Source organism: Suricata suricatta, chromosome 4 (genome assembly GCF_006229205.1).
Source record: "Suricata suricatta isolate VVHF042 chromosome 4, meerkat_22Aug2017_6uvM2_HiC, whole genome shotgun sequence".
Taxonomy (NCBI): domain Eukaryota; kingdom Metazoa; phylum Chordata; class Mammalia; order Carnivora; family Herpestidae; genus Suricata; species Suricata suricatta.
In genome coordinates, this window is record NC_043703.1 from 13240217 (window position 1) to 13266323 (window position 26107).

General features: G+C 41.3%; 1 protein-coding gene across 3 annotated transcripts; it reads left to right on the forward strand.

Annotated features, from left to right (window-relative positions):
- Positions 1-5345: 5345 nt before the first annotated feature.
- On the forward strand, positions 5346-25487 carry OXGR1 (oxoglutarate receptor 1). 3 transcript variants are annotated; one of them, XM_029938416.1, is made up of 3 exons: positions 5346-6455; positions 24760-24835; positions 25256-25487. In XM_029938416.1, the coding sequence occupies exon 1, from the start codon at positions 5346-5348 to the stop codon at positions 6360-6362; it is 1017 nt and encodes a 338-aa protein (XP_029794276.1). In that variant the 3' UTR covers positions 6363-6455; positions 24760-24835; positions 25256-25487. The 3 variants fall into 3 exon arrangements, with proteins under 3 accessions (XP_029794276.1, XP_029794275.1, XP_029794277.1); XM_029938415.1 differs by lacking the exon at positions 24760-24835; XM_029938417.1 differs by lacking the exons at positions 24760-24835; positions 25256-25487 and adding an exon at positions 7972-8053.
- The last annotated feature ends 620 nt before the right edge of the window (positions 25488-26107 follow it).

The window sequence follows — 26107 nt, forward strand, 5'->3', positions numbered from 1 at the left end:
GGCGGGACCCTGGGCACGCACCTGCTCCGGGAGGGAAGGGTGGGAGGGGCAGGGGCGGCGCCCAGGCTTCTGCTCGCAGTGTCCCGCCGCCAGGGCGCAGCCTAGCTCCGGCAGCCACCCGGGGCGCACAGCGGCCGCACCCCGGTGCCAGGTGAGCCGAGATCCGGTCTGGGAGCGGCCCGAGGGTCCGAGGGAGCCTCGGGCGGGGGGTCCTGCGCTGATCCGGGAGGGAGAGAGAGAAGAAGGGACGCGGGGCTCTGGCGCCTGGGGAACAGACAGCCCAGGCAGGTCCCTGTCACAGGACAGGGGTAGACAGAGCGGGGACCCTGACTTCTCTCAGAAGCAGCAGGAGAACCCTGGCAGCGACAATGAGAGCCTAAGGTGGCCAGAGGTTTATCCACGGAAGCCTGAATAAGTTCTGGACTGTCAATCCCATCTTGTACCTTTTTCATGACCAAGCTTAGGTATGTTTGGGGGGTACTTTGGGGGCAAAGAGTTCATCTCTGACCCCGTTTGATTTCGCTTTCTGGTTGCGTTCTTAGCCTTTACTACATCTTCCAAAGACATTGCTCCACAGCCTCCCCAAGTAAGGGACCAAAACCTCACCCCCACCCCCAAAACACTTTGCTTTTCTGTCTTGTCTTGTTTTGTTGTGTCGCTATGGATTTAATGAACAAGTTTGATATTGTCTTTAAACGTCCAAGTTGTATGTGAAATTTCCGTGTGCCCATCCTTGCAGTTTTCCCAGGAGAGCTTCCCATAGATTGTATTTGAAGACCAAATAGCTAAAATCATAGCTTTGAGCCCCATCAACTGGGCAAGTGCTAACAGTCTTTAGAGTAACTGAGTTGCAGGTTTGTTTTTTTAAAGTTTATTTATTTAATTTTGAGTTAGTGAGAGAGAGCATGAACAGGGGAGGGACAGAGAGAGAGGGAGAGAATCCCAAGCAGACTCTTCACTGTCCACTCGGAGCCCAATGTGGGGAGTTCAAACTCAGAAACCGTGAGATCATGAGCTGAGCTGAAATCAAGAGTCCTACCCTTAGCATTCTGAGCCACCCAGGCGCCCCGCTGAGTTGCAGATTCTTATTTGAAAGCTGGGATTGATGGAAAGGTTGGGGAGAAGGATTCCTTCAAACTCAAGAAAGACAACACTCATGTATGTCCCGCATTTGCCTGGATGAAGAATTGGTCTGTTTTCAACTAGTAGCAAATCAACTCGTTTACAGATATACAGAGGAGGAAAGAAGATGAATCTTTGTGAGTAAAATATCTGTCCATGACCCCTTGATGCAAACCCCAGCTGTGGTTCCCAAGGACTCTGAAGGAGTGTGAGAGGCACAGTGTTACAAGTTTATGCCTTCCTGGTCCACTGGCGGCTTGAGAAGAGGGAAGAATGAATGTTAACTCAGCTTTGGAACAACACCAGGAAAACCTAGCGTGTGTGTGGAGGGAAGGGAACTCTAATAGGGTAGGGTGAGGGGTTGGTAGGGTGAGGGGTTCTTGGATTAGGAGTTTACTACAAAATTAACAGATACCCTAGAAAAATCACATTTCATCCTAATCCCACTTGTTTCTCCCAGATGGGCAAGTGTGTGTCGTGGACATAAAGCAGTACATGCTTCCGCTTGAATAGATCCTTTTTCTGGTCCTGTCTTCCATATCGGAAGGTTGGAGTCCTGGTCTGAGGTTCATTGGCAAATTGGCATTTAAGGTAGTGGTTCTCAAACTGCTTGTTCCCAAAACACTGATGTGCTGCAGCTAGCCTCAAACAATCACAATCTCTTCCCAGTTTCAGAGAAAAGAAATGAGCCAAAATGAGGTGATTTTTTTTCTTTATAAAAATATCCCCAAATCTTTGGTGTTTGTTTTTATTCATGTGTTATCTAGTTCAGTTCAAACATGCATATCTGGTTTTGTTGAAACTTAGTAGATCATTATTTCTAGTTTATAAAGACTCTGTGAGGTCTAGGGGGTCTATAACCTCCCCCTGATTGAGGTCCACTGTTTCAGCAAAATGTAGGGAGCATGGCACATCATTCTTGAGTGTCCCCTGGATCTAAATGAGTCCTTTGTGGACATCTAGGATGCTCAGGATAGTAGCAGTGAATTGTGCAAGATTCTGGGACCACTGAAGAAAGAACCTGACCTCACATCCCTGACCAGATATGTCTGTTGTTCTAACCCTGACACCTATTTTGTAAACTCAAACCATTCTTTGGCTGAGGTTTATGAAAGATGGGTGAAACTTCTTAGCCAACCCCTCCTTCCTTCCAATTGGTCTGTCAGTCTTCATTAAATCCCCAGTGGAACTGCTGTTTTTCAAAACAATAAGGTGGTTGTTTCTACCTACAACCTGTCTTTTCCTGATATGATTATTGTTTAAAATGGTCCCATGACATGGCCAGGGGTTTATTTGGCAATAACAGAAGTCATAATTTTGCATCTTACATTAGAAGCAATTAAAGAAGCAAACTTAAAAAATAATAACAGTTGCCATTTCATTAACCCTTCAGCCCCAGATAAAATTTTGCTGAAATTACCTATTGTTCTTTTTCTCAGCAAATATGTATTGAGAACCTTTCCCATGTTGGCCATTAGGATATAAGGTGATTCCATATTTCTGGTTTCAGGGAGTTGACAGACAATCAGTGTGGACCTGAATCAGGACTTACTAAGAAGTGCTGCCTCAGGGACTCTCTGACCGTGACCATTTTCTTTCAGGTATAAATTACTGCTCCCATCTGGGCATGAGCCCATTTAAGAAGTCTGGCCAAGGAAAAAGCTGTCTGCTATAGTTTTCTGGCCTCTGAGAACCCTCGCTGGTCAGCAGTACCTGACTCTAATCACCTTCAATGTTGTGTAGGTGATAGTTCTAGGAATAGTGTGTCCAGCGAGAGTAAATTAACTTGACAAGGAAGGAGACGTTTGCTTTCCATTTGTGATACACAGTCCCAGAGAGCACTGGTGTCGCCCCTGGAGGATCCTAACAGCTGCCTGGTGGCATGTTTCCCATCCTGAGGCTAGTCTTTCCCCAATTCATATGGAATAAAAGTCAGAAATGTTTCAGGCCATCTTGATCTGCAGCCTAAGTGAGATCTGGAAGAGTATACTCAAGGCCAACGAACTGGGGAAGATTCTCCTAGTTTTCGATTAGTTAAGTTGGGCCAGTCTGAAATCTACCTCTTTGCCACACTGAGGGAGAGCTTGAAAGTATAGATTTTAGTGTCAGATAATAGTAATAATGATGGCAGACAATGATACAGCACGTAGTAGGAACTAGGCATCTTTCAAACCACATACATAAAGTATGTTTCAAAATACATTTAACTCATTTAACCTCTTTCAGCCCAAAGAGGTGAGTGCCATTATTATTGACAGTGTAGCCCTGGATCACATAAGTCAGGATGTTTGATTACTTAGCCCTTCTGGGATAACATCTAATTCAATCTTGTTATTTTAGAGCATTAATTCCCCTCTTGCCTACTCATTGTGAGAGGCATCCCAGCTCTACAGGCTGACTGCCCTAGTCTGCATCTTATGGCTTGCTGCTAACTAGCAGTGTGACCTTGAGTAGGACATTGCCTTCTTGGTGCCTCAGTTTCCTCTGTAAAATGGGCATGATCACAGAACTATCTTGCCAGATTGCTGTGAAGATGAAATGAATGTGTATTAGAATGGTGGGGCTTTGTACCCAGGAGGAGTTATTATTTTTATTATCAGCTATTATTTTCTTTCCAGCTTCATCTCCCATTGGCCCTTAATATAACAGTCCTGCTGAGTACAGCTTTTTTGAAACTCCTGAAATCTGTCATATCTCAGTGCCTTTGCACATGCCATTCCTTTTGCCTGGAATGCCTTTCCCTTCCTCTTGCTACTTTCAGCTTACATGTTCCTTCCTAATGACCTTGCTTTGTGCCTTTCCCTGTTGTCCAGGTAACTCTTCCCTTCCTTCTCATGCCATTCATGTAGCAAAAACTTGGTGATTAACAACTACCCAACATTTATTGAGCACTTATGTGCCCAGTAGTGTTCCAAGTGTTTTTCTTGCCTTTAAAAAAAATATCTTGACAGCTCCATGTGGTAGGGTTACATTTTGTTAAAATTATGTCCATGTCTATCTCCCCCAGTAGACTGTGATAGCGGCTTGTACATCTGTGTGTGTTATTCATTTTGTATCTCCAGGAGCTGGCGGAGTGCCTAATTAATACACAGTGGGCACTCTGTAAATGTGTAAGTGGATACATTTTACTAACATCTATTTACATCCGAATAATAAGCTAATTGTAAGTAATTCTTCTTTTAAATAATCTTCATACTTTTCTCATTGCAGAAATTCACTGTCAAAATTTTAGAAAACACTGATAAGGTAGAAGAGGGAAGTTAAAATCCCACTGCTCCCGGCCCTGGGGAGCTTCAGCAAAGTGCTTAGGGACACACAAGTTCTCAGTAGCCAAATTGAGAATCAAGGTCAGGCAGGCTGGCGACAGAGCCCAAAGCTTTAACGCTGCATGAATCTGCTGTTCTTTCTCCCCTGGCAAACATACACACCCTCCCGTGAACAAATTATGTTAGCTATTAAAATAGGTTGGAAGAGCTGACATTTAAAAATGAAATCCACCGTATGTATGATGGTGCAAGACTCAAAATCTGCATTTAAAAAATGGCCAGTATTCTGTCTTTTTATGCCTTCGCACTTCCTGCTCTATCTCGTACTCGGGGGAATCTGGACTGGGAGGCGGCGTAGCGGGGTGAGCTAGAATTGAGGATGGCTGCTAAATCTGACAAACACAGGTTTGAACCTCGCCTGTGCCACCAGATGCCTTCCAGGGACAGGTTGCAAAACCTCCCTCAGTCTTTATTTCTTCTGTAAAATAGAGATAAGAGGAAACACTCCACAGCGTCTTGTGAAGTTTAGAGGTTACGTGACGGTGGAGTGTCTTGCACTTGATTAATGGTAGGTCTTGTTAAGTCTCTAATGGTGACATTCTGCGGCTTTCCCAAACGGCAACCTTGCCAGATTGTCTTCCATGGCTACGTGGATTTGTGTTTTCCAATCCTTCATTTTAACTCTGGTGGCAATTTAATTTTTATATGATTATTAGATGTCTTGCCTCATGATAGTTTTTAGAAATTCAATCTCTTCTCCACAGGGTCTCTTTGAGATTAAAGAGAAAGAAGTGGCAAGTTTAGGATCTTAGAGCAATTTTCAGTTAAAAGAAGATCATTGTTTTCATTACCCTATCGTTAATGTTTTCTATTTTCCTTTCTCAGCGAGTTATTTCAAAGTCGATTTGTATTGCCCAACCAAACTCTTGTTTGCCTGCAAGATGAAAGGAGCCAGCCATGGATGAGACACTAGACAATTTTCCAAATGCTTCTTCTGACTTCCCCGATTTCGCAGCACCTTTCGGAAATTGCACTGATGAAAAAATCCCACTCAAGAGGCACTACCTCCCGGTTATTTATAGCATCATCTTCCTGGTGGGCTTTCCAGGGAATGCAGTAGCAATTTCCACTTACATTTTTAAAATGCGGCCCTGGAAAGGGAGCACGATCATTATGCTGAACCTGGCCTGCACAGACCTGCTCTATCTAACCAGCTTCCCTTTCCTGATTCACTACTACGCCAGTGGCGAAAACTGGATCTTTGGGGACTTCATGTGCAAGTTCATCCGCTTCGGCTTCCATTTCAACCTGTACAGCAGCATCCTCTTCCTGACCTGTTACAGTGTCTTCCGATACTTCGTGGTCATTCACCCCATGAGCTGCTTTTCCATTCACAAAACTCGATGGGCCGTGGTGGCCTGTGCTGTGGTGTGGGTCATATCACTGGTGGCCGTCATTCCCATGACCTTCTTGATCACATCAACCACCAGGACCAATAGATCGGCCTGCCTTGACCTCACCAGTTCAGATGACCTCGCCACTATCAAATGGTACAATCTAGTTTTGACGGCAACTACTTTCTGCCTTCCCCTGGTGATAGTGACACTTTGCTATACCATGATTTTCTGCACCCTAACGCAAGGACCTCAGAATCACAACTGCCTTAAGCAGAAAGCTAGAAGGCTCACCATTCTGCTGCTCCTTGTGTTTTATATATGCTTTTTACCCTTCCACATCTTGAGGGTCATTCGGATTGAATCTCGACTGCTTTCAATCGGCTGCTCCACTGAGAATCAGATCCACGAAGCCTACATCGTTTCTAGGCCGTTAGCTGCCCTGAACACCTTTGGTAACCTGTTACTGTACGTGGTGGTCAGTGACAACTTCCGGCAGGCCATCTGCTCGATGGTGCGAGGCAGAGCCAGTGGGGACCTCGAACAAGTGAAAAAAATCAGTCACTCAAACCACCCTTGACATAGTTCTTTTAGTCAACCAAGAAGAAAAGCCTGCTGATATTTTAACTTCTAAGAAGGCCTCAGTGGCTCTCAGGAAATATTGTATGCTCAGGTAATTCCGTGTCAAAGCCAGGGCGGGGCTCCCAGGAGTGTTTTGTAACCGTTTATTGAGATTCTTCCTAGGGTAGAGGTAAGAATGGGGTAAACGTGTATCAGTAGCAGAGTCACATGTAGAATCCAAACTACTAGAATTCAGGGACATCTTACAAAACATCTAGTCTTGTGGCACCTGGGTGGCTCAGTTGGTTAAGGCTCCAAATCTTGATTTCAGCTCAGATCATGATCTTGAAGTTCACGAGTCTGAGCCCTGCATTGGGTTCTGCACTGGCAGTGCAGAGCCTGCTTGGGATTCTCTCTCACCCTCTCGCTCTCTGCCATCTCCGGCTCTCATGCTCTCTCTCTCTCTCTCTCTCTCTCTCTCTCTCTCCATCTCTCTCTCTCTCTCTCTCTAAAAAAAGATAAACTTAAAAAAAGAAAAACATCTATTCTTACCAACTTACTATATATAAATAAAATTCTCTATTTTATTTGAAAGTTCACACCCTTGCCCTAGATCTCTCAGGAAGTTAGCGCCAAGATTGGAGAAAGTCGATCTTCTCCCTCACGGTTCAGGCGCCTTCATACTGGGGCCTGTTTGCATGGAGACCTCAGACTATCCAAGGCATTATCTCTCTCTTTCTCAGGATTCTTTTTGTTTTCATTTCATATCTTTAAAACGTTCTTTTTTCAAACTCTGCTTTGAGGTCATTAAACTGTGGTTCTCACAGGCTTTTGTCAAGTAGATTTGAGCTGGCCTGGACAATACACTTGAGACACTTCAAAGATGTCAATGCAAATAGCAGCGTATGTGGGTCATTATGTCTTTATTGTTGGAGGTCATTTTAAAAGTTGCTGCTGAATTTATAAAAATTATCAAGTTGCATTAGTTATTATCACCACATCCTGGGGAGCAGAAGTATGTTTAAATATCGTGTATATATGGGGTGTTAAGTAAAATGTAACGTTTGATTTCTGTGGAAAACGATTCCAGGAAAAACCTATTCTCTTTAGATACCGGTCTCTTTCGTGACCTTCTTGAAAATATGTTATCTATTTATTTTAACAGCTAAAGCTACTTTTGATTTATTGTGTGCCTAATTATCACAATATAATTTGAGATAATTTGAGAAAATGCATAGTCCGGACATTTAAAACCTTAGTAAATGTGTTGATACAATTAATAAACTAGTTTATAAATCTTTTTATGTTTATTTTTGAGAGAGAGATAGAGCACGAGCAGGAGAGGGGCAGAGAGAGGAGGAGACACAGAATGTGAAGAAGGCTCCAGGCTCTGAGCTGTCAGCACTGAGCCCGACGTGGGGCTCAAACCCACAAACCATGAGATCATGACCTGAGCCGAAGTCAGACGCTTAACCAACTGAGCCACCCAGGCCCCCCAATAAATGAATTGAAAAACACTGAATAAGCTGGTAATATTTTTCTGTGAAAATGCAGCTTTTACCACCATTATATTTACATGAGGCTTATGTTCTCCATGTGTAGAGAGCAAAACTATTTGTGACCTTCAGGTTCTTCTAGAACATTACATCTGACTTAGACCGAAGTAAAGATGTGCTCCAGGAGCCTCTGCCGGGCTTGCAGGGGGAAGAAAGAGGAAGGCCGGTGGCTCTGCACATGGAAGTTTCTGGATGATGGCGCTGTCTCCACCACCCACCTTCTGAGCCATCCTCTTGAGGGCCTTTCCACGGCCTAAGGAAGAGCTGTTTGGCTGGAGGAGGGCTGACTTCCTCCTGCACGCTGACTGCATAGCATGGAGTGGCCTCCAGAGGTCCCCTGGGAGCCTGAAGGCTGGGGCGCTCTCCGCCCTGTCTCCCCAGTGTCTTGCCCTCACTGCAGTGCTGCCAGGTTAGCTTTGTACCACAGCTGTGCTTATTCCAATGCTGGATGCAAACCCCTTTCCTTTCTCTCTGTCTCTGTTCCTCCTTATTTCAAAGATTTTGTCCACCAGAAAAAAAAAAGCCTTCTGGATCTCCTTTATGTCTGTCTCAACTTGTCTCTGTAGAATTTTTTTTTTATCCATTTCCTTCTTCCTACCAATGTACAAAATAGTAAATCATTTCTCTTTCCCATACCAAGTCTTCCACTGTGTCTTTGGGCCTTATTCACTGTCCCAGGGACCTTGCTCTGACAATCCCATTTTCTCAGATTTTTAACATTTTGATTACCCTGCATAACTGACCTTCGTTTGGGAACATGCATAATTTTCCTTTATCCTCAAAATACCTTCTCTCATTCAGCTGTGTTGTCATTCTTTTATTCTGCCCTGCTCCCTGCAGGTATGGGCCAGGTGCGGATGACTGTCCCCCTCCAGGGTTCTGCTGATGGAATATAATCACAAGGATCCGAGCTAAATTAGACTCGGAGCGTCAGTTTTATTTTCCAAACTAAAGAGTTCTGGGCTAATTGTGTTTGGAACGGAGGCTGGAAAAAAAGAGATTGATGATACTCCTAAGACTAGAACAGGACCCGAATGACCTTGTCTCATAGTCGCAGGCCAAGAAAGTAGGGGGACACAAGAACAGAGTTCTGACTGTCTGCCAGAGAGGAAGCTGCTGGGTCTTTTCACTACATGAGGATCCAAGTTCAAGTCAGGCCCAATGCACCTGACTGTGGGGAGTCTCGAAAAAACGATTCCAAATTTTGGTGACATAGTATCCCCTCCACTTTGTTTTCAACTGTAGGTTATGGAAATTCTTATAATGTGTTTTTAAAAATTTTTTATTTTAGAGAGAGAGTGTGAACAGGAGAGGGGTAGAGGGAGAGAGTGCACACACGTGCAAGAGCAGACTCCATGCTCAGCGTGGAGCCTGACACACGGCTCAATCCCATGACCCTGGGATCATGACCTGGGCTGAAATCAAGAGTCAGATGCTCAACCTGCTGAGCCACCCAGGTGCCCCTATCATGCAAATTTAAATGGTCAAAGAAGTAGAAAAAGTAGCAAAATGACCTCCCATATCCATGACTGAATTTCACCAGTAACCAACATCCTGCCTTTCTTGTTTCATCGATTCCCTCCCTTTCTTTTTTTTTGCCACAATATTTAAAAGTAAATCCTAGAAAACATAGTCATTTCACCTATAAATGCTTCAACACTGATCTCTTTCAAAAATCAGAAAACCAAACAAAATTTAATAAATGATTCCTTAATATTATCTAATATCCAATCTTTGTTTTCTTCCCCTTGGTTATCCCAAACATGACTTTATGCAGTTGACTTTTTCAAAACAGGGTCCAAACAAGGTCTTTGCACTGCATGTGGTTGGCAGGTCTATCACATTTCTGTTCACCAATTAGAGTTCCCCTTTTCTTTATTTATGGTCACCTACTTACCGAAGGAATTGAGTCATTTGTCCTGTGAAATCTTCCTCATTGTGTTTTAACTCTGTTTTGCTGTTTGTCATGTGGCTCCATGCCCTGAATGTGGTGTAAATTAGAAAGTAGAACTGGAGGTTAGATTAGATGTAGATTCTTTGCTCCCTCCCTCTCTGCTTCCCTCCCTCCCTCCTCTCCCTTACTTTCCCTGCCTCCTCTCCTTCCTCCTTTGCTTTCTTTTCACCGAGAAGATACTTTCACCTCAGGAGGTATAGTGCCTGACTGCTGTCCATCTAACGATTGAGCAGGGATTTCAGGATGTATCGGCCTGATCCTTGTATCAGAAAGATAACACCCCCACTTTGCTTTGCACAGTTTATCGGTCATTGCTTATTCTTGTCTGGACCTGCCAGGGTCTTCACTGTGGTGACTTTTAAAAGTCTAACACTCTTCTGCTTTCATTTGTTATGACTTTTCTATAAAGATCTTTAACTCATCAGCTGTCTTTTCCCCTGCCACTCTGAGTACAGACCCATTGATGAGATTTACCTCCTCCTCCTTCTTTAGGAAGGTACAAATAAGGGGTGAAAAGACATCAGTGAGCTGCCTTTTCAGTATCCCTTCCATGAGAATGTATGTACTGGTGGAGTTTCCTTTCTGTATGGGCCAAATTTAATTCTTCGGGGTTAAGAGCCTTGTCTGTGACCCACAGGGTTCGAGCTGTGCCCTTGGGGAACGAACCAGCCTCCCTGCTGCCAAGCTTCTACCTGCCCACCTTAGTGCCTCTGTGTATCTTCCTGGACCAGGCCTGGGCATTTTCACTTTCCCCTAGAGAGCTCTGAGAACAGGTAGAACCAGGCATTAATAATGACAAGGCCATGTAGCACCCTGAGACTAAGTGTCCTCCTCCTGTGCTAAATTCCACTTGGCAAACACCGTTCAATATAATCTACCTGATACTATACAGTGAGTCCAGATGATATCAGATGATACAAGGCCCACAATACAAAAATCCCCGTTCATTATTCAGTTCCTGGGAAGAAACTACATTTGTTATGCACATTGATCTGTTTTCTTTCAATTCTATTTCCTTTTCTGCACTTTTGTCTGATATTTTCTATTTATCTTTCATTAGTCCTAGCTTGTACTATATGTAATGCTATGAAACTCAGGCACTGAATTACTAATTTCAGACATTGTATTTTTTTTTAATTTATACAATGTACTTTTCATTCTCTTTATTCTACCACTTCTGTGAAGTGTTTTTTTCCCCTGTCCTTTGATCTATTTTGTCCCTTTCCCTATATTTTCTATAACTGAATAATCAGTTATTTTAAAGTCCTTCTCTGTTTAAAATCCAATATCGTATTGCCATTGGATCCGCTCCGATCGTCTGCCGTTTTGCCTGTGTTCATGGGTCACGTGATCCTGTCTCCTTGAATGTCTGTTAGTTTTTCCCTGAATGATAAAAAGTTCCCATGAAAGAATCAAAGGGGCTTTCCTGAGAGGTTTTTATATAGTTATTTTACTTTTCGATTGTGATGTTTGTATTTATTTCTACTTCTCTTCTGAAATTTCCTCTCATTCACTAAATAAATCATTTTCTTTTAACTCTTTAAGCATGTTTACATAGCTCCTTTAATATCTTTGTCTATTAATTGTAGCATCCGGTTTGTAATACTTTCCTGTGGATGCTGTCACAGATTACGACAAATTTAGTGGCTTAAGACAAGGCAAACTTACTCTCTTCTGGAGGCAGACGTCCAAAATCGGCTTCACTGGGCCAACACCAAGGGGCTGGCTATCTTGCCTTACTTCTGGATGCTCTAGAAGGGAAGCCATTTCCTGGCGTTTTCCAGCTTCTAGAAGCCACCTCAGTCCTTGGCTCATGGCCCCTCCTTTCATCTTCAAAGCCAGCAGTATAACATCTTTAAATCTCTCTGATTTGTGCTTCTACGTGACTATCTTTTGTCTGACTCTGATTCTCCTGACTTCCTTTTATTGTAACTCTTGCAATTACCTTGGGCCCGTCCGGATAACTCAGGATAATCTTCTTATCTCAAAATTCATAATTGAATCACATCCTCAAAGTCCCTTTTCCTGTGTAATGTAGGATATTTACAGGTTCCTGGGATTAAAACAAGGACATTTTTGGAAGCCTATCACACAGCTGACCACACCAGTTTCTTAAAGACCAACTGACTAAAGTAACAATAATAATGTAAAGTGACCTTGAGGCTAGTTTCTAATTGCTTTTTTTTTCTTGGCTGTGAGACACATCTTTCTGTTTTGATGTGTGATCATTTTTTTTTTCACTGAATACAGGATAGTGTGAACACATCACTGTAGAGACTCTAGACTCGATTAGTGTCCTCTGAAGATTGTTGACTTTTCTCTAGTAGACACATCATTTACTTGCTAATCACTTTAAAATTATGTTGACTTGGTTCTACAAAGTTTTAAAGAACAGCTTTGTGAACAGCCAAAGATGTTTTCCATACCCTTCTAACACAGGAGGACCCAAAGCCAAATTCTGTTTCTCCTTTGGTCTTGTCCAGACTTGGCTTTAGGCTTTTTTTTTTTTTTTTTCAAAACACATCCAGAATAGACTTTACTCTGGGGCATGGTCTTTACAACTAAGATACGGTTTTCTGCTGTCTCAGTGAGATGCGTTAATGAAGTGTTAGTGAGATTTTTCTTCACTGGTTGGGCCAGAATGGCAATATCCATCTAGTACTGCTTGACCACTTCTCTCTCCGATGCCATAACAGGCTCTTACTGGTGAATATCAAGTGGTCTCTCCTTGCAAACACAGCCCTTAATGGCAGGGAGGCTCCATCTATTTCTGCCCCTAAGTTCCCCAGGATTTCTTCATCCTCGGTGCTCTGCTCCAAGTATTTCAAATGCTTCAACAATGCCAAACTCTGGCCTCTGCCTCCTCAGATCAACGGGACCTCCAACTGCTATCTTCGGCTTAAGTCTTCAGCTTTCTGCACCACAGTCAGGAAATTATTTCCAGACAGAGAGCCAGGGTGATCATGGGGCTCATAGTGTTACTTGTCTATAGTTTAGCCTGAAAACCTTGGATCATATGTTTTGTCCAGTCCTATTGTTGCTATGTCCCACTGCACGGTCTGCGCATCCATGTGGAGGTTTCCTGCCTTCTTATTAATGCTTTCCACTATTCTCTCTTCTAAAATGTGTGAGATTTTAATTTTAACATGGCGGTGGAGGAACCACTAATCTCCTCTCCTAACGTGACACTAAAGCGACAAAAGGAACATAACTATAAAGATATTGGAAGGTACAGAAGCTGAGAGCCCATGGCTGAATGGTGAAGCCAAATGAAAACAGAGCTGGAAAGGCAGGGAATTACCTGAGGCAGGTGACATCTTCCACTTAACTACAAAATGCTTAAAAGTTACAACCACCAGCTCCCTCTCAGAGAGGGTTGTAAACAGGACTGACACCAAGAAGTTTGGTTTAAAGCCTGAATAAGAAACAATGGCATCTCTAGATACTCTCCTTCGCCGCAAACCACGGACCATCCCTTTCCGACATTAGGAGAATTCAAAGCTTTTCAGTCTGGGGAGGTTGAAGCAGGAAGTTTCTTGGGGGTAAGAGATAAAATTGAAGGCAGCAGAAAAGCAAGGTCCTAAATATTGGATAAAAAGACATTGCTCTGATACACTGTTAATTCATGCTTGCATTTCCTAGCAGGATATTGGTGCGCTCTTTACGAAAAGAAAACATAGCACAACAGATATAAATTACATAGCACTCGTGATGGGAGGGCTCCATTTTAACTGCTTTCCTCATGCACCCAGGTAATCTGACTTCAGAGCCCGTGTGCAGAACTACTACACTCTTCCTGACTTACATAAAAGGACAGAAAATTCTAGATGCCAGCAGTTGGGGAATAGCTCAGCCTGCTCACCCACGGGGCTGCCTACTCGCTGACCCCCTCGTCAACCCTGCTTCTCAGCACCTTACTCTTCAGAATGAGTGGACGGCCACAAATAACAAGGTGACTGATGAAAGCCTGGAGTAGGGAGCAGAGACTCCAAAATGAACACACAGGGAAAAAGCACTCAGGGAAACAGAAACACTGTAGGGAGTTTAAGAAAATTTCAAAAACCTATAAATTAATACTCCCAGAGACATCTTTGAAATAGACCAGAAGGTTCTAAAGGAATGGCTGTTCAAAGAACAACAAAAAGCTCTTGGCTACTGAGCAGGGGGAGATACTGGGGTTATTCCACATGCCCTCCACTAACTGCCCACAGCTTGGTGTGTACCCTGCACTGGGGAGTTGAGCGTTCTCCTGGCCTCTTCTTTCTATTTATTCGAACTGTTTGATAACTAGAAGAAAGTATTAGAGGCCAGTTGTATGACGCCAGAGTTATTTCCTGATTTCAGTGCAGGCAAAGCAGTCTCTGATTTTTGTAATTTTGTGTGCCTTTGTGAGGTTTTAGGAAAGTGGGATGTTTTTAAGTGAACCCAAACCACTGAGTTTCCTGAAGTTGCCTTATTCCTTATTCTTATTTTGTCTCTATGATTGCATATGGAATAAGAGTGTTTGTTATGTGATTATATAATAGCATATAGTTTTTTTCCTGTGATTTGAAAATATCCTCATAGCCTGAACACCTTGTTTTTCTTTCTAGAAATGCTTGCTAACACTACCTTAATTATTTTTTTTGGATTAATCACAATACTTTGCAGAAACATTTAAAAAATAAAACATAGATGCATAAAATATTTTTTATTCTTTATTTATATTGTTGCTGGTTGAGTAAAGGGATTTATATAATGGAGGAATGCCTTCATGTTTAGGATAAATGTATTCATTAACTAACACCAGCACCTTCTAAACTTCTATACCCTGTGCAAAGGTCTGTGCTACACCCTGGAGATAGAAACCTTAGTAGTAAGCAACTCTAGTTTCAAATTTATACAACCTTGCAAACTAGCTGCATGATTGATATGTACCTTTTAGGTTGATTATTTATGTTCTGTGCATTACCTTACCAAATCTCAATGAAATTTTTATCCAGTTCATTTTGCATTATAGTTTATTATTATCCTAGTTATGTTCTGAGGAGCTCAATCCAAAGGGATTATTTCAGGAACATATATAATTATCTTAATCTCTTGCACTAATAACTGAAGGGTGCTCTAAATGGTAAAGCCACAGAAATATCCTAGGGTGCTAATTGTGTATGGTTAAACACTCTATTTGTCTGTTTAAATCCACATAGGAGGTGAACAAAACCACAGTTAATACTTAATATTATTTAGTTATCAGAGGCAACCGTATAAATACCTGAATCATACACCATGAAAGCCAAAAAAACCTCTACATATGTATCACAAGTGATGCTCTCTGGATCAAATAACAAACTACCTTTTTGCAAAACATTTTCTGATTCACATAGTCCATTTAAACGTTTAAATAGCAGTGCTTCCCCCCTGCCCCCGCCAACTAAATCCAGATGTTATTCATATTAAAGAATTCAAACAGGGCCAATGTTAAGGCCTCTTCTCAAATTTTATCCATTCACCAAAGCACTTCCAAAGTTTAGTTTTTGAGAACTTTTCTCTAACCACCCAACCTAGGATAACCAGCTTACAACCTCTCTTTCCTATTCATGAGGCATTTTGAGCACTTTATTACACGAGATTTGGATTATCACTCTTCCGTGTCCGTGTGTTCTTTTTGTCCCTGGTGAGATTTTTAATTCCTCCAGCACACAGTCACATTTACTTGTGTTTCCAGCTCCTAGAAATGTGTTAGAAGGTATGATATATGGAACAACAGAAATGAGCCTCCCTTAGCATAAGAAATATCTACTTATAATCCTACTTCTTACTTGACCGATTTCTGGATATGGAAAATTCATGCTAAAAATGAGTCTTTGTATTATTGCCTTTGAAGACGAGGGAAAAGACTTGTTTTGAGTAATGTGCTAAATTAAATCCACTGCACAACCTTCCAATTGGAAACAATGAAAATGGCCAAACAACGTATTCTCATAAACACCTATGAAAATGCTCACTGAGCTGGTAAGAAACCAAAAAATCCACAAAGGATAAAAATACATCTATAGCTAGGGAACTAGAGCTCAGCAAGCAGCAAAAACAGCAATTTTCCAAATAGTATCTGGTGCTTTTGAGCCTAAGGTTTGATATCTGTGTTGGATGAGTAGGGTGATCATATATAAATCCTGGTTTACTCAGGACAGCACTAGTTAATGCCTGTTGCCTTGGTGTAATTATTAATAGCACCCACTCTTATTCTTAAATGTATCTTGAATGATACATGGTCATCCTAATTATAAGAGATAGGACATAATGTTGGAAACTCAAAAAAGTAGGGATTCCAATAGGAGATCTTGCAAAACTCAGTATGCTAATGGGTTCAATTCTCTACGTTAGGAAGAATGATAAATAAGACCGCAATGCAGAAGGGAGCAGCCTGCATTTACTTTTTGACTCTGGGTGGAAGGAAAATGAATCTGCCCCCAAGAAATCATAGTCAGCATCAAACCCTCATGTACATTTGTTGTTATCTGCATGTTTAAATTGAAGTTCAAGGGGAGAATTGCATTTAAAGTGATTTCCAGATGGGTAGTACCACCAGGCAACTGGCAGAACATATGCAAAACCTCTCAGAGTGGGCACAGCATTCACCTAGGTCTCCAAGAATTCCTGGGGGTAAAGTTTCCAAGGAAAATGAGAAACACATTTAAAATGGAATCACAATAAATGCTTACAAAAAGGCACAATGGCCGAAATACATCAGTTGGAGGACAGAAGAATCAGACAGTCAGAGGTTTCTTACATAAGAAATATCAGACATGGATTATAAAATAGAATGTTTATTTTGTTCAAAAACTTAAGAAAACTCTAAGAAGTGAAATGGTAAAGATAAGACTGTAAAATGATTAAGCAAATTTAGGAAAACAAGACTTCTGGAATAACAAATATAAGTTGAAATAAAAAATAGCAATGGGTTGGTAAAACAGGGGATTAGATATAGCAAAAAGACCATTAATGAGTTGGAAATGAGATTTTTAAAAAAAGGAAATATCTGGAATGATACCAAAGAAACCCAAAGAAACCAGAAAATGAAAAGAGTAAAAGGAACTTGGATTCAAGACTGAGGAGACTTCACATATACACAAGCAGATTTTCAGAAGGAGATGGAAAAGATAATGGGAAAAAAAGTAAAAACAGTAGCACAATTAGGTCACAAGTGTTTATTATATTATTTACCATGCAAAAAATGGACATACAAAGGAAGGCTTTGCATAGAACAGTAATGAGAATCTGTCGTAGGCCAAGGATGATGATGAATCTAATTCTGTCACATGAGAGGTATAAAAGATAAGTCAGTCATCATGCTGGGCAGTAAATAAATAAATAAGTAAATAAATAAAATTTAATCCAAGTGAAGTCAAGAAAGAAGAGGGAAAAAGAAAAGTGGGACAAACAGAAGCCATACAATAAGATGGAAAAATAAACACATATATATCAGGTATCACAATTAATGTGAAAAGACTAAATATCCCAGTTAAAAATAACAAGACTTTTAGACGACACTTTACTATAATGTATGGTTGTTTAATTTTTATTTTTAACATGTATTTATTTTTGAGAGAAAGAGAGATAGAGAGACAGAGCATAAGTAGGTGAGGGGCAGAGAGAGAAGGAGACACAGAATCAGAAGCAGGCTTCAGGTTCTAAGCTGTCAGCACAGAGCCCAATGTGGGGCCTGAACTCACAGACCATGAGATCATGACCTGAGCTGAGGTCAGACACTTAACTAACTGAGCCACCCAGGTGTCCCATATAAAGTATGGTCTGTTAAAGAGATACATCTAAGACATAAAACAAGTCACTAACTTGTGAAAAAATGAAAAATGCAACATAACAATGAAAGAAATAGAACTAGAAATTGTCTCAGAAAAATAGAATTTTGATACTCATTTAAAAAATCAGTGTAGGTATTCCTGGTCAGAAGGTAGCTTTTGTCCACGTGGTGATTCATGGACTGAAGAGCTTTTCATCTCATGGGGTCTCCACTGCCCAGGACCTCAGAGTCCTCTTCTTCTTCTCCTCCTGCTTCTTCTTCTTCTTCTTCTTCTTCTTCTTCTTCTTCTTCTTCTTCTTCTTCTTCTTCTTTTAATGTTTATTTATTTTGAGGGAAGGAGGGGGAGAAAGAGAGAAAGAAAGAGTGTGTGTGTGAGGGAGGGAGGGACAGAGAGAGAGAGAGACACACACACACACACACACACAGAGAGAGAGAGAGAGAGAGAGAGAGAGAGAGAGAGAATCCCAAGGAGGCTCTGAGCTGAAAGCCTGACATGGGTCTCGATCCCACCAACTGTAAGACCAGGATCTGAGCCAATATCAAGTCTGATCTTAATCAACTGAATCACCCAGGTGCCCCCAGAGTCGTCTTCTCACCCTTTTCATGTTCCATCAGTGGTAACTGATCAAGGTTCTCTCCAAATGGTCTGGTTGTGTGTCCTCATTATCTGGCTATTTAGGAATTAAAAGACTGGTTATCTGGCAGCCATCCCCACCTCAACGGAGAACAAATTAAAGATAATATCAATGTAAAAGCTCCCTTAGAAAAAAATAAATGAAAGAAGGTAATAGTCATAGGAATGTTGAAATCCTGCCATGTAGGCATAGTGAAGACCCTCTTCTCTGGCTGTGGTGTTCCGGATTAGACTCAATTCTGTTCTCTAGAAGAAACTTTCTTTCCACTGTTCCCCATCTTCCAGGAGATTTTTCCTGATTCTCTGTCCTCTAAGGCAGGGGTTTCAAGATTTAGCAAGTATCAAAATTCCCTGGAGGGCTTGTTACAATACAAATTGCTAGGCACCATCTTTAGAACTTCTGATTCAGTGAGTCATGGTAATTTACATTTCTAACAGATTCCTGGGTGATGGTGAAACTGCTGTCTTGGGGACCATACTTTGGGAGAACCACAGTCCTAAGGCCCCATCTGAAATGGGCTGGAGGAATACGTCCTCCTTGTGGGAGCTCCATGTTCACTGCCAGCTCCTTACTGGGGCAAGATTGGAGGCGTGAGAGCTGCTTTACAGTTACAAGCTTTTACAAATCAGGCTTCAGTTTACTTAGCAAGATAATTCCCACAGATACTTCCTAAGTTCCTCATCTATTTGCCTCCAGTAAATCCCATATCTGAATAACCACATTAATTCTTCCCTGGGTAGAATTCTCTGATGTGTATCTTTGCTTCCTGCTCCTCACCTCCCACAGTCGACTCTCTCAAATACAATAAGTATCTTGAGGCCGTGTCATAAAGTAACCTTGAAGTGGAAAGAAATAACCTTAGTGTGAACTTTGCCACAGAGCCAAACCTCTTGGTGTAACTGAGAACCCCTACTGGACTTCTGATGCCCAAAGCCCTTTCCATCCCAGCTTCCAAACCTGCTTTAGAGCACAGATACAGTTTTGCCAATCCTCAAAAGTCCAAGTTTCTGGACCTTCCCCATTCCCATTCATCTCTGCTCTTGAGCCACCACTTCCTGTGGTGACTCATCTTTTTGTTTTTTGTTTTTTGCACTTCACTATTAGCAGTGAGTAGAAACCAACACACCAACATTTCTAGCTCCTTCCAATTACTGCTTGCAAATACACACTTACTGGGCACTAGAGATGCTTTCAGAATTACAGCAGGCCAAGTTTTATGCTACCACGGAATAGAGCTCTCTGTATTTCTGGCTGGCTTTATTGTTTTCCTCGATGCCTGCCATCCACCTATGACGTCAATGCCACATATTTTACAATTTGTCAAGGGGGGTATTCCTACTTCAAGATGGCAATTCCCGTACTGGTTAGGGTAATGCTAGCTGATGAAACAAAATACCTTCAAAATGTAGTGATTCACACAACAGAGGCCCTTTTCTTGTGCAAGAAACTGCCCAACATAGGTGTTCATGGCTGGCAGGCCATTTACCTATTTGCAGGGCTTCGAGCGTCTCTGTTTATTTCATCTGTGGCCTCACCAAATCCCAGTATCCCAGAGTCCTTGCATCTGAGAGGATGAGGAAAAAGAGAAGACACGCACTTCTTATAATAGCGCCATATCACTTCGACACATATTCCATTGTCAAAAGCAGGTCGTATGGCTCCATCTCCGCTAATTGCCAACTGAGAAGACACTTTCCCACAGTAACTATTCTTTGGAAGCAGGGAGGAGTTAAACAAGCCACAAAAATCACAAACCATAAATATATTGACAAATTCAACTATGTAAAAAATCAAGAGCTTCTGTTCATCCAAATACACCATAAAGAGCAAAACGACAGTCTCAAATGTCTTTTAGGCTGTCTCTGAAGATATTTGCTGTAGAAACAGCAGACTCTACAGACCCAGAATACACAAAACTCTTCCAACTGAATAAAAAAGATAATTCAGTCGAAACAATACGTAAAAATACGTAGACAGCGATTTCCCAGAAGTAGCACGAATGGCCAACAGATATGTGGAAAGCTGTTTCCTTTCATTGGGAATTAGGGAAATGCAAAATGGAACTACCGAAAGCTGCCATTTCATCCTCATCCAATTGGGTAGGTGTTTAAAGGTTGAGCAATACAAAGTATCAGTGTGGAGATGGAGAGAAGTGAATTCTCTGGTGGCCCTTAGAGACAAACATTTATACCCTCTTCATAAAATAGACAGGCATTGCCTCATAAGGGTAGTGGGCACGAGGGTTCTTGTTTTCTCATTATTCAATATTAAACGCTGCGTGTGTGTGTGTGTGTGTGTGTGTGTGTGTAATCTATTTCACGATATAAACACTTAGAACAGCACTCCTTTGAAAATACGGTGTACAAATTATGGGAGCAAGAGTGATCACACTTCAACTGCATCGGACACGTTTGTGACGTACTTCACTGTTTCTTCATCCTGCCTCTCTCTTTAGAACTAGCCCTTTCTTCCAGCCCTGAATAAGCAATGGATAAAATTTCTTCTCAGATGGATGAGATATTCCAGCCGGAACAAAATCAACTCGTCATTTTAGTCCCAAGTACTGGTGAAGGAGGGCTAAGAGAGCCCAGCTATGGAATCTTTTCCATCCTGACGTGCAGCCCTCTGCAGGAAACACACCTTCTGTTTATGTCAGAGGGGTTAATTAAGAAGAGTTGGTGTCATTTCCAATAATTACTAGAGATCAAAATTTACAGAAGGCGCAATGAGGGCCCGGAGGCTCTAGCAAAATAAATCTGCCTCTGACCACATGGCTGCAGCTGTTACATCTCAGAATATATTTTTCAAATCACCTTGGCTTTTTGAAAGCCTGAGCCTGAGAATAGGGTGATTCCAACCACATGGACTGGACTAGAAAAAAGGAAGAGGGCCCCACAAAATGCCATGTGGCATACTCACTCTGTGGCCTTAGCAAAGGACAAAATTCATTTTCTATTTCTCAGAGGAGTGAATTTTAAAGCTTCTTCTCCAGGATCCAGAATTTAAGGACATAAATAGGCTCTTCTCTGTCAACTTTCAGACTGAAATAACCAATTCTTATAATAAACTATCAAATGTAGTCCAAGCGAGGCAGAATTTCACACAGCCCTGTATTGGGGAGCATAGGAAAAGAGGTTGGAAAGATAAATTGGAAGTTTGCAACCTGTCTTTGTGGAAGGTGAGGTGAAGCCATTCCAGAACCTCCCTTTCTCTGAAGGTGCTCCGGAAACAACTTCAAATCCTACAATGAGTGCACACTGGTTTCTCCTTCATCCCTTGCAGGTGGAATTTTGCTCCCTAATTGCACTTTACCTTGCCTCAATCGCCAGAAACAAAACATCCACTAGAGGGCATAGAAAACCTTATTAGAAATAAAAGTGCCTCAGAGAAAACGCTCAATATCTGAAAAAATGAAAAGCTTAAAATGCTATCTCAGCCAAATGCAGCTGGGAAAGGCAAAGTGAGGATGCATTTTAATACTACAGACTCTTTCTGTAAAATATGATCCTCCTTTTGGAGTATGAATTTGACAAAATCAGTAAATGGGCACCTTTTCCTACTGATGTGAAACAATTAACAATTCCCAACCTAACTTACAATTTAGATTACACAGATATCTGTGGTTTCCATCTAGAAAGGTCTTTCAAAAAAATACTGTAGTGGCTATTAAATCTTACAACACTATTGGTTTACAAAACCAACACTTTCTTTTTTAAAAAACATTTTTAACGTTTTTATTTATTATTGAGAGACAGAGAGAGACAGAGCATGAGTGAAGGAGGGGCAGAGAGAGGGGGAGACCCAGAATCTGAATGAGGCTCCAGGCTCTGACTGTCAGCCCAGAGCTCGATGTGGGGCTTGAACTTATAAACCATGAGATCACGACCTGAGCTGAAGTTGGATGCTTAACTGACTAAGCCACCCAGGTTTCCCCAAACTAACACTTTCTTGACTCACTGTGCTTAGAAGCTTCCACGGGACTCCTGGTCCATAAGAGATGGGGCCAATGTATGGAGATTTTGTTTGGGAAACAGTAGGCTCATCTGTTGTAGGAATCTGATTGTGCCTTGAACTCATAGGGAAATAAAGTAATGATCATTTAGCTGCCTAATCCTTCATCTGGTTCATTTATGGCCCTCGTTTGTGTTGATACTGGAGTGATTGTTGTTGTTGTTGCTGTTGGTGGTGGTTGTGGTGTTTATCTTGGGTCTGCGGGTCTCTCTCCAGAATGTAAGAAATTTATATCAGCTTTGGAATCCTGCTTTGTGATAAAAACGAATTGCTAAGTCATGCTATGACTTCATTTGCCAACTACATCCCTTCTGTGTCTGCTAAATCATGAAATCTTTCCAGGTTGCTGAAATCGGTGTGAGCTGCAGGTGAATTCTTCATAAGTATTGATGCATAAGGAAGATGAGGACATATCTTGAGATGAGATGCTGAGGGAAGTTTTGTTTATCCCAACAGATAATCATTTATTTTAAACCTGCAGGGAAACAGAAGTCAAAGGAGAAATTGCCAAGAAATAATAAAAAAAAATATGTTGTGGGGCATGAGGGTTGCACGGAGTTTGTGGCAGAATAGAAAAAAGGGAGAATGAAAAATGAAACAAAGGAGATAACATGCTATCATAGAGCATGTGTAGATAAAATTTCAACACGGAGACCGCTGTTATCTTTTGTCTTCAGGGATAGAATTTTGAATGAAGTGTCGAGAAGCTTTGGAAGAGACTCATCTCTAGCGACAGGTATGGTTTTCAGACCAAAGGATTCACTGGAACCTCATCTACAATTCTCTTGGGTGTCAGAAGAATCCCGAGTGAGCAGAGATTTTTGAGGATTACGTTTCTTCCTGTAAAGTCAGTCCTTTTGCTCAAATCTTTACCATGTGCTTGGCTTGGCATGTACAATGGAGAAGACATTTCAAGTCATAATTAGGAAGAATCATTAGACAATAGAATAATGATGATGGTAACGATTTTGATGATGACAGCATATTCTTCAGAATGCTTGGTTGTAAGAACTTTACATATAGTAACTCATCAGATCCTTACAACCTGATACATTAGAAATTACTATTATTATTCCCATTTATAGATGGAACTGAAGTCAGAGAAATTAGGGAACTCACCAAAGGTCACAGGAGTAATAAACAGTGGAAATGGAATTGAAATCAAGGAATTGGTCTCAGGGTCTACCATTTTAACCACTGGCCAAACTGCTTCTCTAATAAATAAATATTGTCTGTTATCATATGATGGTATAGTAAAACTTTGGTTTGCGAACGTAATTTGTTCTGGAAATACACTTGTAATCCAAGGCACTTGTATATCAAAGTGAATTTCAAGAACCATCAGCTCACTTGTGATCATGTACTACTCATATTGCAAGACATCCCTTGTTTATCAAGTTAAAAGGTATAAGAAATGTTTGCTCGTTTTCTGGAATACTAGCAGAACAAGTTCCTCGCAATCCAAGGTTTTACTGTAGAGTATATCACTTTATTGTCTGTTAGCACTTGTCATATGTATGGAAGGTAGTAATCTTTAAACCTTGTGGTTCGAGTGTCCTGTGCCAGCTGACAGATCCCCATAAAAGTTAAGAAGAATAAATGCTATTATTTTCACAATCTCATCTTAATTGTATATCTTGAAACATACAGTAGTGTCTCAAATAATACATTCTAAAGAATCAGATGCCAACCATGTTCTTCATATTAGATAGAAGATGCCAAAAATGTTTATATTCCTAGTCACCTGGAAGGAATGGGTTGGGACAGTTGGAAGGCAAGTTCAGACACTGGTATCACCAACTCAACACCTCATTTCCTCCATTATCTTATTCTCGTGTCTTCCTCTTTGTTTTCCAGGCCTTTCTTCATACTTATGACTATAAACTTTGCTTTTGCCAAGCAGTTCAGAAACTTTCATAACACTGATATCACACAATGTTAGGGATTTCTCTGAAGGTATGTTTCCTTCTCATCAGTTATTTTTTTTATTTTTTTAACATTTATTTATTTTTGAGAGACAGATCATGAGCAAGGGAGGGCAGAGAGAGAGGGACACACAGAATCGGAAACAGGCTCCAGGCTCTGAGTTGTTAGCAGAGAGCCCAATGCGGGGCTTGAACCCACGAACTGTGAGATCATGACCTGAGCTGAAGTCAGACGCTCAACTGACTGAGCCACCCAGGCGCCCCATCTCATCAGTTATTTTTTAAGTAGAGCTTAATTTAAAATTTTATTACTTTGATCAAACCTAAGGGAACTCCTTGACCAGAAGAGATTGAGGGAGTGCCCGTGAGGCACCGTTTATATTTACATGGTTTGCCCATTCTTGTACTTACCCCACCAGAGTAAAAGACTTTAAAATATAGGTTTTATATTTAGTCCAATCATATGAACTCAGGCATTTTGCTTACCAAGTTTATCTGAGCATCTGCCTGAAATTTTCTAATCATTTCTTTCAGGTAATGTTTTAGACATTAACGAGGTTTGAAAAACCATAAAACGATGCCACTCTTTTCACAAATATCTTCTGCTTTGGTAAATATAGTTATCTTACAGAAATATGCTTTATGTATGTTAACATGTGATAGGTTTATTGCCATTTTTAAATTAACAAATACATTTGAAACTTATTCTTTTAATTTTTAAAGTTTATTTACTTTGAGAGAGACAGAGAGAGAGAGAGCATGCACATAAGCAGGGGAGGAGCAGAGAAAGAGGAAGAGAGAGAACCACAAGCAGGCCCTGCACTGTTAGCACAGAGCCTGACCTGAGACCTGATTCCACAAACAGTGAGATCATGACCTGAGCAGAAATCAAGAGTCAGATGCTTAAGTTACTGAGCCACTTATGTGCCCCTAAAACTTTTTTAGCTTCGATATCTAATATCACACTGTTAGATATAATCCACATTAACCAAAGCTCTTTTAACTCCTCCGTACTTTTTTGTGATTGTAGAGTGGTCCTGAGAACAGTCTGCAGAGCTGGGCTTCAAACAGCTGGCCTCGGTGGCCCCAACCTCTGTGCCGTCAGGGGACTCGCCATGCCCCAGGACCAAAGCCATAATGGGAGAGTCTGCAGACCAGAGTGTGATCATGACTGCCATCTCCTAGATGTGAGCCCTCCATCCCTTTATCTTAAGGTAGAGAGAATAATAACTTTTCCTAGGACTGTTAGAAAGCTTGTATCCTTTGCCCTGGCTTAATGTGCATAGCCCAGTGTCCAGAATAATGTAGACAAGAAATATATAGTAGCGCCCCCCTCTGGTTACTCAGGTGCCTTGTATTCACCCTTCCATTACATCATGTTGTCTTTAAATCCTTAATTTTTATCCCGATAGATAATCAAGAACATCTGCTTATCTCTTTCTTAAATAATATTCTTTCTAAATCTCTCCTCATGACAAAATCTTCTAACCAAAATTACAGCTTACATTTATATAGTGCTTGCTATGCCGCAGGCCTGGATCTATATATTTCATCTATATTCATTCATTCAATCCTAATGGCAAACTCAAGAGTTAGGAGCTATTACATGTCAGTTGGTTTTACGCAAGAGTAAACTGAACACAGAGAGCAACTAACATCATATCATCATCAAGTGTTGAAGTCGGCACTAGAACTCAGGCTGTTTTCAGATTCTATGGGCTTAACTTCTACTGTTTGGTGCCAAATATTTTATAAATGGCTCTTGAGGAACTTTGCACCCGAACCCACCAGTTCAGTGTGCAGCCAATTAAAATATGACTAATGGTAAATTGGTTAGTTACATCAATATCTGCTCAGTTGAGAAACTGCAACAGTGTCTTCT

Bases quoted from the DNA above. Each gene is read 5' to 3' on its own strand.
- OXGR1 (XM_029938416.1), top strand. From the start codon at position 5,346: ATGGATGAGACACTAGACAATTTTCCAAATGCTTCTTCTGACTTCCCC.